Here is a 14,478-nt window from a genome sequence, read left to right as displayed (position 1 = left end):
TTTGGGACCTCATAGGATACATTTGTTTTTGTTTCACTTGGGGGATACTTTCTATTATTATATTTGAAAGACTCTAGCTGCAAACATTTGCTTTGTTAGGATATGGAATCTGTTTCATTTCTGTATTTGAATTCTTTTTTAGCCTTATTTCCTACCAACTTGGAGTAATTAGCTTTGCTTTAATTTTCAGAAATCGCCCCTCGTGGATGTCCCTGTGTTGCAGTTTTGTTATGCTTTCATCCAAAGGTAATGCAGCCCCTCAAAGACGTTTCTCAATAATAGATGCTATTGCAATGATTATAAATAATTCCTCTGATTGTATTTACGTTTTTTCTTTTAATTGAAGTATCATTGATTTACAATGTTGTGTTAGTTTCAGGTGTACAGCAAAATGACTTCAATATATATATATATATCTGAATATATATATATATATTCTTTTTCAGAAACTTTTCCACTAGAGGTTATTATAAGATATTGAATATAGTTCCCAGTGCTATTGTTTATTTTTTTAAGATTTATTTATTTTTTAATTAATTAATTAATTTTGACCGCGTTGGGTCTTCGTTGCTGCATGCAGGCTTTCTCTAGTTGCGGCGAGCGGGGACTACTCTTCGTTGCGGCTCGCGGGCTTCTCATTATAGTGGCTTCTCTTGTTGCGGAGCATGGGCTCAAGGCACGCGGGCTTCAGTAGTTGTGGCTCACGGGCTCAGTAGTTGTGGCTCGCAGCCTCAGTAGTTGTGGCACACGGGCTTAGTTGCTCTGCGGCATGTGGGATCTTCCCGGACCAGGGTTCGAACCCGTGTCCCGTGCATTGGCAGGCGGATTCTTAACCACTGCACCACCAGGGAAGTCCCTTATTATTTATTTTATTTATTTTTGGCTGTGTCGGGTCTTAGTTGAGGCACATGGCATCTTTCGTTGTGGCGTGCAGGCTTTCTCTAGTTGTGACGTGCAGGTTTTCTCTCTCTAGTTGTGGTTCACAGGCTCCAGGGCGCGTGGGCTCTGTAGTTGTGGTGCGAGGGTTCCAGAGCACATGGGCTCTGTAGTTTGCGGCACACAGGCTCTCTAGTTGAGACGTGCAAGCTCAGTAGTTGTGGCATTCGGGCTTAGCGGCCCTGCGGCATGTGGGATCTTAGTTCCCTAACCAGGGATCGAACCCACGTTCCCTAACCAGGGATCGAACCCACGTTCCCTGCGTTGTAAGGCGGATTCTTTACCACTGGACCACCAGGGAAGTGCCTGTTTATCTATTTAATATATAGTAGTGTGTACATTTTAATCCCAAACTCCTCGTTCATCCCTCCCTGCCCCCCCCCATTGTGTTTCTTGATTACTGGAGAGGCTTAGTTCAGAAGGTATCTGAATGGAGCCCTTATTTCCTCTCGAGGCATGGGAATACCCTGATGATTTTACTTTTTCTTCCTGCAGAGACCTCATCTGACATTTTAAAGTCTGGGTGCTATAGCTTAAATCCTTACGTCAGCAAACCTTTATGTAAGGCCTGGTAAACTTTAGAAGAACCAGTTTGCATTAAATTGATACCAAAAAAGGAGGGGGGATTTTAAGGACCTCTTTTAGAAAAAGGAGAAGGGATTATTTTTGGTGCCGTCCTCAATGCTTTGCCATGTTTTCTGCTGGACGGCTTCTGCGTGGGTTTACTATGTTGAATATCCGCATGTGGGGGTCTCAGCTATAGGGGTTCCCCAGGTGTTTCTCCACGGGTAGAAAGGACGCTTTGCTGGGCCTCGTGCAGATCTCATGGCAGGTCCCGGGTGCGGCTCCCGGACCCCTCTGTCGTGTGGGGTGTTCTCGGCTGCAGTAATGAGGGTGAAGGGAGTGTAGCCCCGTCTCAAGGAAGCCTCAGTATTCTCACGTATCTCAGGGGGTTCACAATGAGTCTGACCACCAGCTGCAAGCGCCCTGGCTAACAAGTTCACGTTCCGTGGTTATTCCGGCTGACTGTATCCTGAGGTGGCCGGAAGGGTCAATGTCCCAGGAGCCCCTGGGTGTGGGGTTGAGGTCAGACCAGCTGTTCATCCTTCACCACAAGCATCCCTGCACTTCTTTCCTCCAGGAGGTAAAGATGGGCTGGTCCTGTCCCCTCTCGTGGTAACTAATGCCTGTTATATCACTAGCAAGCGCCTGTCGCAGGGGCCTAAGTGATATCTGAGCCTTCCCAGCAGCTGCAGGAGCTGCGGCCTCCTTTTACAGAGGAGGCCCTGCCCAGGTCAGTCAGGAGGCAGTAAGTCAGGGACGAGGACTTGAACCTGGGGCCCTCTGGCTGCGGCCAAGCTCTGCCTTTTGTGCTGTGCAGCCTCGCTCCGTAGCCATAATCCAAGTCCTTGTTTTTCTGAGGCCTGACCTTGCCCTCTGTGACCTTCTGATGGTTGACTCTGTTTCCAGAGACGTTGGAGAGGCCGAATGGTAGAGCCAGACAGGCCCAGAGATCAGACAGTCCTCTAGTTCAAGGCTTTCACGTTATAGACGAGGAAACCAGGGGCATCTGACCTGTCAGCAGGGTTGCAGGTCTCCAAACTCCAAGTTCTTGGCAGAATACCAAAATGTAGCTTGTGTGGATTGTAATGTAAAAAAGAGCCAACAGGTCAGGCGGATGTGCCCTCTTCCTGTGCTTTCCAACCACCCTAAAATGTGCTTATAAATAACATTTTGTTTTGACCTGTTTAGATTAGGGTTGGATATTTTTTTTCTTTCTTTCTTTCTTTCTTTTTTTTTAAATAGGCTCCCAGCAACAGCCTTGCAAGCAAACTTCCCTTCGCTGTTGGGTGTGTTAAAGGAGTCCGTGCAGTTGAATCTCGCTCCCCCTGGTTATTTTCTGCTTCTCAGGTACCATGTCCCAGCACTCACGTCACCGTATTTTTCTTCGGGAACATGTTTTTATTTCTGCAGCATTCTTGGTCTGAAACTGATTGTCTCTCAACAGCATGCTGAACGACTTTGTAACAAGAACTCCCAACCTGGAGAGCAAGAAGGATCAAAAGGATCTGCAGGTCTGTATGTGCAAGTCTGGCCGGCTGTCACTGTCCCAGGAGTATCACCCCCCTTTAGAGGGTCTCCCTGGAGATAGTAACCATTGGGCAGAACCAGATCTTAGATTTGCATTTGTTCCCACGTCTGATTCCCTCCGTTACTGTCTTTAGAGGACTCTGGACAATCTCCTGATGAAGGTTCTCATGTTAGACTTGACCAGGCGACCGTGCAGTTTACAAGGCACCGTCTCGCTTCTCACTGTACACAGATGTATGCGGACTTACTCTGCAGCATGACTGGAACAATAAGTCTACCTTTATGCACAGATTCCTTTCCTTAGAACCTTCCCCCGTCTTTTTAAAGCAACACAGACTCACAGGAAGTTTCAGAAACACTGAAACACAAAAGTAAAACTCACCCATAGGAGAAGGAAAATCTTCTCCTTTGAGTAGAATGACAACTATCAACAGTACATAGAAGTAATGAAGGAGTTAGAAAAATCACTATTTTGCAACCATTATAATCCTTGAGTGAGGAGCTTTTTTTTTTTTTTTTTTTTTTTTTGCGGTACGTGGGCCTCTCACTGCTGCGGCCTCTCCCGTTGAGGAGCACAGGCTCCAGACGCGCAGGCTCAGCGGCCATGGCTCACGGGCCCAGCCGCTCCGCGGCATGTGGGATCCTCCCGGACCAGGGCACGAACCTGTGTCCCCTGTATCGGCAGGCGGACTCTCAACCACTGCGCCACCAGGGAAGCCCCTAGTGAGGAGCTTTTTGAGTCAAAGCCTTTAAACTGCGTTGTGTAGTTTATGGCTTTGGTGACATCACTGCTAATCGTTGTGATCCCTGGTGTCTATGAAATATCTGTCCAGTTCCTGATTCTGAAGCGCTAGAGTTCTACATAAAGCACAGTGACTCCTTTGGCTCAACCGGTAGAGACGAAAGCATCATCCAAGGGCAAGTGCTGCAGCCCAGCCCTTGGGTAGCACCTCCTGCACTCACCCGGAAACCCTCCCCCTTCCATGGGCTGTTGCCTGCCGCGGCCCCTCCGTCTCCAGTCCATCGGCGGGACTGTGGCCACAGGCGCTACCGCAGCTGGTTCTGCTCCTGTTGGTCAGGGGGCCGGTGGGCCTCTGCTTCCGCCCCACGATGTCCCAGCCTCCCTGACCCTGACTCCTTCCTGCTGTTTCCAGGCACCCCAACTTCTTTCCCATCCATTCACTGCACTTGAAATGGGAGCTCTTCTAAGTCCTCAACCCCTTTTCTTGATCTGCTTTTAAGAACTTATTGTATTGAAGTCGAGTTGATTTACAGTGTTGTGTCCATTTCTGCTGTACAGCAGAGTGACTCAGTTATACACATATATATATCCTTTTTCATATTCTTTTCCATTATGCTTTATCACAGGATATTGAATATAGTTCCCTTGTTGTTTATCCATCCTGTATACATAATACTTTGCATCTGCTCATCCCCACCTCCCACTCCATCCTCCCCCCACACCCCACCCACCTTGGCAACCACAAGTCTGTTCTCTACGTCTGTGAGTCTGTTTCTATTTCGTAGATACGTTCATTTGTGTCATATTTTAGATTCCACATATAAGTGATAGCAAATGGTGTTTGTCTTTCTCTGACTTACTTCACTCAGTATGGTCATCACCAGGTCCATCCATCTATTCTTGACCTTCCTCGCCGCCATCATCCACCCCACACCTCTGCCCAGGTGCACTGCGGACAGTTCCCGCGGGTACACCCCCCTTGCCACCGGCAGGCAGATGTGCTTTTGCTTCCTGCCCGCCCACAGCTGCTGGACTCATAGTGGAAGTCAGGACTGTTCAGTTCTCAGACATCAGGGATGTACAGCCCCTCTTAGCTGGCAACACTCGATGATACCCGCTCAGTGTTTCTACCTCTGTCCCAGCTACTTGACCAAATTCGTTCCTCATGGAACTCCTGATACGGATGACTCCTCACTTCACCCTCGAGTCAATTTAATTTATGCAGTTTTGTTTCTTGTATTATTCAAAGATGCATTTCTAGCAAGAATCCATGGTCCTAAAGAAACCGGAAATCTAATCTGCCAAACGCGTTGTGCCGCTGTGACTTCCTATGTCTCTGTTTTACCCAAGTTGGCCAGAGAGTAGCCTGAGCCACAAGTGACTGTTGAGCCCTTGAAATGTGGCTTGTCTGAACTGAATGTGCTGTAACTGTAAACACACAGCGGATTTCAAAGACTTAACAAAGAATGCGTAACCTCGCCAATAATTTTATATTGATTATATGTTGATACTCTCTTGGATATATTGTGTTAAACATTATGAACTTGTTTCTTCTTTTAATGTAGCTCCTAGAAAACTTGGTATTACCTGCATGGTTCACAGCTGCGGCTTGCATTATATTTATATCGGATGGTGCTATTTTAGGCACTTAAGATTCTTTTCCTTAACTAACTTCCTTTCCTCTTTCTCCTGACTACTCTCAGGAAGTCACTCAAAAAATTCTAGAAGCTGTTGGGAACATTGCTGGCTCTTCCTTGGAGCAAACCAGCTGGCTGAGCAGAAACCTGGAAGTGAAGGCTCGGCCTCAGATCTCTCTAGAAGAATCTGATGATGAGGAAGATTTGCACGGTAGGTGTAGAAGCGTCAAAAAGTAATGCCCAATGCCAGCTAGTGGGTCTAGTTTTGCCTTAAAAGTAAACTGGCTTTACTTCTTACAACATACGTTGTATGTTGCACGAACCCGTGTCCCCTGCATCGGCAGGCGGACTCTCAACCACTGCGCCACCAGGGAGGCCCTGGTCTCAGTTTTATTAACACGAGCAAAAAAATTACATCTAAGTTCTCAGTCGGAACTACATAGCGCAGTGCCCACCACAAGGTAAATGTTCAAAAGCTGCTAGTTCTGTCATATTTTATGACCTCTGTCATTATTGTTAGCAGTAGTTGTACCAGCAGAAACAAAGCTGAATTTGTGGTTTTGAATATGCAAAGGAAGGTGTGTCAGGAAGTCTGGGCTCTTTTCTCTTGCAGATAAACGAAACCCACTTCAGGCGTGTAGAAACACAGCAGCACAAAACTTTCTGGCTCATGTACAGGAAAAGCCCAGGCGTCAACATCTGGTTTTAGTCAGAGTGGGAGCTAGGTGTTCAGATGAAGTTCATCAAGTCTCACGCAAAGATTCCGGTTGGCTCTTCTGGGCCTGTGGCTGACCCAGAGGAGGAGAGGAAAGGCTGGTGCCCTGGAGCTCCGAGAAATGGGCTCCCACCCAAGAGGGGCTTCTCTTGCCAGGAGAAGGAAGGATGGTGTTAGACAGACAGGCCATAGTAGCCCCCCTCCATTACTTCTGCCATATTTGTTTGACAGCTAGTTTTGTGGTTTACATAAGAAATTAATTATACTTTACTCTGTAATGAAGATCCTATAACTAGTATGCTATCATTTACTAATGTAAACCAACAGTTATGCTTTCTCAGGCTGCGGTTATGATTATAGTTGTGGTTCTAGGGAAAGAGAGCTCGTGCATCTCCTTGGCTCATCTGCCCTCAGTTATTTCCGATGTAGGTACTGATATAGGGATTAAACTGCTTCTCCACCACCAGTGCAGCTGAGCTGTGCTGAGTCAAGTGTCATTGGGCCTGAGTTGTGCAGTCATTAAATTTAACCTTAAGACAATACTGTAGTAAAATGATTACCTGATTTTTATTTAAAGAAAGAAAGCATAGAATTCCAAAGCTGGAGGTGATTTGGGGGCTTCTCAATAAGACTTAATTAGCAAATTATAGAGTACCAAAAGACTCTTTGGATCATACACTATATTTTGTTTCGGTCTTGAGAACAAACTAAGTATGCATACTGGCCGTCTAAATCATGAAACAGAATGAGGCTTCCAATGATGTGTTTCTCCACTTCGAGTTCTTATGTGTGCAGCACACATGCAGGCTCTTTCCTGTATGTTTGCGTCTGGCATGTGCCATGCACTATGTTCTAGATGCTGGTGCTGCAGCAGGAAACAGAATGAGCAGGGGTGACACGGAAGGTGATGGTCCAAAGTAAATTAACAAAGGTATCTTTCAACTCTTCTGGAAATCCAAAGTTACTCCAAAATGAAAGTTTCTTTTTTAATGGGAGTGGGGCTGGGGGCCACTTAGATGTTACAGAACATGTCCCCAAAGAAGTGTCCATTGTGCTGAGAAATACAAGGTAAGGGGGCAGCCATGCAAAGATCTGGGAAGGCGCTGCCCAGAGGGGATGGCGGGTTCTTGAGGTGGGAGTGGGCCAGGCCCAAGAAACCTGAAGATCAGCTTGGCTGGAGCCTAATGCGTGGTCATGCACAAGGTCAGGGCGAGAGCGGGGGCGGAAGGTTGTCGGGCTTGATGCAGAGCACACTTAAGAGCTTGGCCATCAGCCTGCTTGCTGTGGGAAACCATGAAAGTGTTTGGAGCAGTGACAGGATCTTATCAAGTTTACAGAAAACATCAGTTTGGCCGCGATATGGGCTGCAGCAACCGAGAACAGAAACTGAAAGTTCAGTTAAAAGCATTTCATGGTGCTTTGGGCAAGAGAAGATGTTGGCTTAGAGGCATAGGCTCTAAAGAAAGGTGGACTGGTGTGAGGGCAGCGTCAACAGAACTTGCTGATGGATTGGAAGTGGTAGTTTAAAGAAAAAAAAAGGCAAACAAGGATGACTTCGGGGTTTTTGTTGTTTGGTTTTGTTTTTTTTTTTCTTTTTTTGGCCACGTTGGGTCTTCACTGCTGCACGTGGGCTTTCTCTGGTTGTGGGCGAGCGGGGGCTACTCTTCATTGCGGTGCACAGGCTTCTCATTGCGGTGGCTTCTCCTGTTGTGGAGCACGGGCTCTGGGCACACGGGCTTCAGTAGTTGTGGCTCGCAGGCTCAGTAGTTGTGGTTCGCGGGCTCTAGAGCACAGGCTCAGTAGTTGTGGCGCACGGGCTTAGTTGCTCCGTGGCATGTGGGATCTTCCCGGACCAGGGCTTGAACCCTGCGTTGGCAGGTGGATTCTTAACCACTGCACCACTGGGGAAGTCCCATGACTTTGGTTTTTGGTTTAAACAATTGATTGAGGTGGAAGAGTCTGAAGCAAGAACATTTTGGAGAGGGAGATGGAGCTTGGGTTTGCCTGTGTTACATTTGGGATGTCTGGGAAGGAATCAGAAAAGGTCAGCAGCGTAGGAAGAAAAAACAAGAGAACATGGAGTCATGGAAACTGTGAGAAGAGTGTGTTTGCAGAAGGAGGGCGTAGGAATGCAGCAGAAGGCTGCTGAGAAGTAGCGTGAAGTAAGGACAGAGACTCCCTGGGTTTGATGGGGGTGGGACGGCGTGACTGGATGGAGAAGAGGACAGGGGTGAGGAAGAGGAGACAGTGGGTGCTGATAACTCTTTGAAGCTTAGTCGTCAATAGGGCAGTAATGAAGTAGTACTAAGGACCAAAGAATATCTTTTTTTTTTTTTGCGGTAGGCGGGCCTCTCACTGCTGTGGCCTCTCCCGTTGTGGAGCACAGGCTCCCGTCGCGCAGGCTCAGCAGCCATGACTCACGGGCCCAGCCGCTCCGCGGCATGTGGGATCTTCCCGGACCGGGGCACGAACCTGAGTCCCCTGCATCGGCAGGCGGACTCTCAACCACTGCGCCACCAGGGAAGCCCCCAAAGAATATCTTTTATTCGGTTTGTTTTTCAATTGGAGTTAACCAAAGCATATTTGTATGGTGATGGAATAGTACAGCAGAGGGGAAGAAATTATTACCAAAGAGCGAAAGGATAGTTAGAAAGCAAAGTCTTCAACAGCCATAGGGCCAGGATTAATATCGTAAATGGAATTAGCATTCTTTGACAGGAGCCAGGAACATGTCTATCAAAACAGGAGACAAGGCAGAGAACACGGATATAAATGTGCCAGGTTAATAACGCATAGCGGCCAAACTGAGGGCGTTTCTGTTTGTTTGCATTAATTTTCTCAATGAAATATGAGATGAGGTTACCAGCTGAGGAGGGACAGGTATCGATGATTATGGAGGAAGGAGGTGAAAGAATTATGTTGGAGCCTGGGAAAGCCAGCACAGCGCTGAGGGACATGGGGGAGGGTTATCTAGTAGCATCAGGTCATTTTTGAGTTGCACAGTCATGAAGTAAAGTGAGATCTGTTTCAGAGTAGTCTGGTTTTCTCCAGAGCATTTAGCTGCATAGAACTGCATAGGCAATCATTGGGTTTAGCCAGCTTTGCATTTTTCTAGGTGAGTGCTTCAGAGGGAGAGAGAAGCAAAAAAGTTAAGGATGTTTGCAAGGTGGACGATAGACCACGGGTGTGGGTGGGGAGATAGAGAAGTGAAGACCTGGGGGGATTGACGGGTAGTTAAGGAGGTGAACTCAGCGGGTTGGAGGCTTGTGCAAGGATTCAGGAAATTGTCAGAGCAGCATTCCAGGAGTAAGTGAGCAGGAAAGGTAAGAAGTGGTCACGGTAGGGTGCTGGAAATGGAGACTTTGAAATTCATGAGGTCAGGGGTATGATGGTGACAGTGGCTGGCTGAGCTGGAACAAAATAAAAGCTTGCTGGAATAGAAAAGACTAAGGGGCTCAGAGGCCAGGATGTGAGAGGGATCATCCAAGGGGATGCTGAAGCTCCAAAAATGGTGATGAGAATAGAAGCGGGTAGGAAGACAGTGAGTTGGTGCTGATTTATTTGATCAAAATACCCAGATTCGGGCTTCCCTGGTGGCGCAGTGGTTGAGAGTCCGCCTGCCGATGCGGGGGATGCGGGTTTGTGCCGCGGAGTGGCTGGGCCCGTTGAGCCATGGCCGCTGAGCCTGCGCTTCCAGAGCCTGTGCTCCGCGGCGGGAGAGGCCACAACAGTGAGAGGCCCGTGTACCGCAAAAAAAAAAAAAAAAAAAAAAAAAACAGATTCTTAGTTGCTGAAGTTGAACATGTTAGCAGAGAAGAATACGTGACCTGTACGTACGTACAGAGTCCGTGTGAAAGGCAGGAGCTCATGACTCAGGTTCATCCGATGCTTTGGGGGCATAAATGGTGACCTGTTGTCCTGATGAAAACACACATGTACGTACGTACAGAGTCCGTGTGAAAGGCAGGAGCTCATGACTCAGGTTCATCTGATGCTTTGGGGGCATAAATGGTGACCTGTTGTCCTGATGAAAACACACATGTATGTACGTACAGAGTCCGTGTGAAAGGCAGGAGCTCATGACTCAGGTTCATCTGATGCTTTGGGGGCATAAATGGTGACCTGTTGTCCTGATGAAAACACACATGTACGTACGTACAGAGTCAGTGTGAAAGGTAGGAGCTCATGACTCAGGTTCATCTGATGCTTTGGGGGCATAACTGGTGACCTGTTGTCCTGATGAAAACACACATGTACGTACGTACAGAGTCAGTGTGAAAGGCAGGAGCTCATGACTCAGGTTCATCTGATGCTTTGGGGGCATAACTGGTGACCTGTTGTCCTGATGAAAACACACACGCCTCTTTCAGCAGATGCTGCCGCCGCCGCTTCAGCAATGGTGTCCGCGTCTGCCCCTTCGGTGTACAGCGTGCAAGCCCTCTCCCTCCTGGCAGAGGTACATATGCATCTGGCTTGTCATCCCCCCACAGAAGTGAGGCTTTGCGAGGGCGTTCATTCTCAGGGGCCAGGGCACACGGGCTGCACCGTCCCGGGTGAGTTCATAAGCCAGTCTTGGCCTCAGGCTGCCCCGTGGAGTTTTCTTGTTAGGCTGTATATACCCCGAGGACTAAATTTTGTACTGCCACCTGCTTTAGGAGATTTCCGTTTTCTGGCGGTCCTCTTCTTCTAGGTTCTGGCATCCCTCCTGGACATGGTTTATCGAAGTGATGAGAAGGAGAAAGCGGTGCCGTTGATCTCACGTTTGCTTTACTATGTTTTTCCTTACTTACGCAATCACAGGTAACGCCACCTTCTCCATTGTACCCCACCCGCGTGTGGAAAGATAGCTTATGGGAAATGTGTCCAGCGGGGTTCTTGCACCATCTCTGACCTTGGCCCTTTCCCCTTCCCACCCCTTTTCAGTGCCTACAATGCCCCCAGCTTCCGGGCTGGCGCCCAGCTGCTGAGCTCTCTGAGCGGTTATGCCTACACGAAACGAGCCTGGAAAAAAGAAGTCCTGGAATTATTCTTGGACCCGGCCTTCTTCCAGATGGACACTTCTTGTGTGCAGTAAGAAATGCTGTCCTGATAAAAAAATATGCCCTGGATCTTCAAGTGGAAAAGTGTTTGGATTTCTGTAATTAATTCCCATTCCTGAAATAGCAGCAGAGCTAACATCAACCCAAATCATAGGACACCACTCACAGGTTAACTGTGTATTTCTGGGAACAGAATTAAGTCTTCTAAAAACTACAAAGGTGCCTTTTTTTAACCAGGAGAAGAATTTCAAGTAAGAGAGCATATTTTTCCTAAAGAGCATTGCATGGGGTTCCAGTGGTACTTGGTCTAGTACTACTTTATCTTGTAATCACAAAATGCTTGACCAGCATTAAGATGACAGGGCTCCATGGTGACACTGCGGTGTCCTTATCCCACTTCTCGGCTTACACTCCCCGAGTCCTCACTTGAGACCTTGAGGCTGACCAGGCTCTGCGCGGGCAGTGGAGATCCGTGGAATCACAGGCACAGGATGAAGTAGCTGTGCCTTTTTCTTGGAGGTCAACAGAACCCCTCGTAACTCTGCGCCTGGCTTGACTGAGCAGGTCTTCATTAACGGCAGGGGTAGGCGGTGGAGACTGGTCAGCTTTTTTATATGGGCTGAGGGTTTGCTCAGCCACCACCAGCGGCCATGGCTGTAATCCTGTTGCACTGCAGGGAGCCCGTTGAGAACTAGTGGTATTTGTCTTCACAACCCCAGTTCCTTCCATTAACACAAGTGTATGGACGTCATCTGTGTGAACACATTTAAGGGCAACCCTTGCAAAAGCCAAGGTACCTTGACAATTTGTGTTTTCTTTTATGGTGAGCTGGGAATTATTCATTATTCCCTATGTTATTCATTCCCTATGTTAAGGTTATAAATGAAATCTTTTGCTTAACATTTCCTTATATAAAAACTATTCATCCCTTTCACTAACTTTACAGAAAGCAGTTTTTAATAGATCTTAAAGGGACATGTTCTTTTCTTGATGCTTTTAATCAGACTGTCGCCCTTTGCATGTTTAATTAATTTTGCTTTTTTTACTATCCAGTTGGAAGTCCATTATTGACCATCTTCTGACTCATGAGAAAACAATGTTTAAAGATTTAATGAGTAAGTTCTTCTGTTATGTGCACATAAGTCACACTTGAAAGGACCAATTCCTTTTGGTCACAATCAGCTTTTACCACGTATTTCAGAGCCCAGCTCAAACCTTTTTTAGTGCCATTTCAGCCATAGAGTGTAATGTGATGTGCAGGATATGTCAAGACTACGTGAATGAGCCTTCCTATTTCCAGTCTATTGACACGAATGCCTTTAACTACCTTTTTTGCAGTTTTATCGCGGAGAAAATACTTTTGAAAGTAATGATAAGTTGACCACAATTGGTTAGGAGTACTTCCCTGTACCTCATATCCTCTTCAAATACCCCATCATTCAGTGTCATGAAAGAAATAAGAACTTTTATAAATGTAGATACCTGAGTAACAACTACATGCCCTTAATCAAGATCATGATCTTTCACCAGGGAAGATAGGAATAGTAGGAATTTCTCATCAATTACCTCTCACTGTAGTATTCTTGCTAAATGGAACATATTTGCTCTATTTATTCCAGGCATGCAGAGCAGTTCTTTAAAACTGTTCTCAAGTTTTGAGCAGAAAGCCATGCTGCTAAAGCGCCAGGCTTTTGCTGTCTTAAGTGGAGAACTTGATCAGTACCACCTTTACCTTCCTCTGATCCAAGGTAAGAAGGCCTGCCCTCCCCCAAGCCCACCCCCCCAAAAAAAGAGACAGACCCAGAGTGGCCAACATGGCTGGAAACCAGAGGGGCCCAGGGCAGGTGTTGGCGGAATGGTCAGACGTTAAATGAGTACTCAGCAGAGGTGATTGTAGAAGAACTTTGGAAATATATCAGTAAATCTGAAACTTTGTTTTAGAAATCAGTTATTGGGCTTCCCTGGTGGCGCAGTGGTTGAGAGTCCGCCTGCCGATGCAGGGAACACGGGTTCGTGCCCTGGTCCGGGAAGATCCCACATGCCGCGGAGCGGCTGGGCCGGTAAGCCATGGCCGCTGAGCCTGCGCGTCCGGAGCCTGTGCTCTGCAATGGGAGAGGCCACAGCAGTGAGAGGCCCGCGTAACACACACACACACACACACACACACACACACACACACACACAAATCAGTTATTATGGGACTTCCCTGCTGGTGCAGTGGTTAAGAATCCACCTGCCAATGCAGGGGCCACAGGTTTGAGCCCTGGTCCAGGAAGATCCCACATGCCACGGAGCAACTAAGCCCGTGCGCCACAACTATTGAGCCTGCGTTCTGGATCCTGTGAGCCACAACTACTGAGCCCACGTGCCACAGCTACTGAAGCCTGCGTGCCTAGAGCCCGTGCTCCACAACAAGAGAAGCCACCACAGTGAGGAGGCCGCACACCACAATGAAGAGTAGCCCCCGCTCGCCACAACTAGAGAAAGCCTGTGCACAGCAACGAAGACCCAACTCAGCCAAAAATAACATAAATAAATAAATTTATTTTTTTTAAAAAGGCAAGAGAAAAATTTATTATAATGCTATTAGTTTTAAAAAATTTTTTTTAATTTTATTTTTTTATTTTTGGCTGTGTTGGGTCTTTGTTGCTGTGCACGCGCTTTTCTCTAGTTGTGGCGAGTGGGGGCTACTCTTCGTTGTGGTGCACGGGCTTCTCATTGCGGTGGCTTCTCTTGTTGCAGAGCACGGGCCGTAGACATGGGGGCTTCAGTGGTTGTGGCTCGCGGGCTCTAGAGTGCAGGCTCAGTAGTTGTGGCGCACGGGCTTAGTTGCTCCGTGGCATGTGGGATCCTCCCAGACCAGGGCTCGAACCCGTGTCCCCTGCATTGGCAGGTGGATTCTTAATCACTGCACCACCAGAGAAGTCCTATAATGCTATTAGTTTTTATTAGGTTGTTTTTATTTCTGGCAGTGCTTCTTCAGCACTGTCTCCTGCTGGATCCCTCCTGCAGTGCAGATACTAAGTGAGGCCAGTGTCAGAGCAAGATTTTGGAGAAGTACCTGATTTTTCCTTAGCGGTTTTTTCTCTTCTTCATACTCGTGGTATTCTTTGTCTGCTTCAAAAATGAATGATTGTGGATATTATACATGGTTTTAAAGGTTTTTCCCCCTCATAAAATGTTGAGTTGGCAAAGTGAGCATTCTGTTTTAATTCATCCTCCTCCGAGATACAAAAGAACTCTCAAACAGGAATGTGTTTTCCTTAAGACACGTAGCCTAAATGGAATATAATAAAATAAACAAAAAAGCTTTCAAGA

The 14,478-nt window shown here is 47.2% G+C and overlaps 1 protein-coding gene across 1 annotated transcript in view; it reads left to right on the top strand.

Annotated features, from left to right (window-relative positions):
• Window positions 1–14,478, top strand: part of DOP1B (DOP1 leucine zipper like protein B) — a 107,937-nt gene that overhangs the window by 80,755 nt on the left and 12,704 nt on the right. The window contains exons 24-32 of the mRNA XM_060099734.1: window positions 191–246; window positions 2,743–2,847; window positions 2,945–3,011; window positions 5,473–5,617; window positions 10,495–10,577; window positions 10,812–10,921; window positions 11,045–11,191; window positions 12,214–12,275; window positions 12,780–12,908. Coding sequence (XP_059955717.1) covers window positions 191–246; window positions 2,743–2,847; window positions 2,945–3,011; window positions 5,473–5,617; window positions 10,495–10,577; window positions 10,812–10,921; window positions 11,045–11,191; window positions 12,214–12,275; window positions 12,780–12,908 — 904 coding nt within the window. The remainder of the gene's footprint in view (window positions 1–190; window positions 247–2,742; window positions 2,848–2,944; window positions 3,012–5,472; window positions 5,618–10,494; window positions 10,578–10,811; window positions 10,922–11,044; window positions 11,192–12,213; window positions 12,276–12,779; window positions 12,909–14,478) is intronic.

The sequence above is a fragment of the Mesoplodon densirostris genome, chromosome 5 (genome assembly GCF_025265405.1).
Source record: "Mesoplodon densirostris isolate mMesDen1 chromosome 5, mMesDen1 primary haplotype, whole genome shotgun sequence".
Lineage (NCBI taxonomy): Eukaryota > Metazoa > Chordata > Mammalia > Artiodactyla > Ziphiidae > Mesoplodon > Mesoplodon densirostris.
This window is presented reverse-complemented; position numbering and strand designations above follow the sequence as displayed.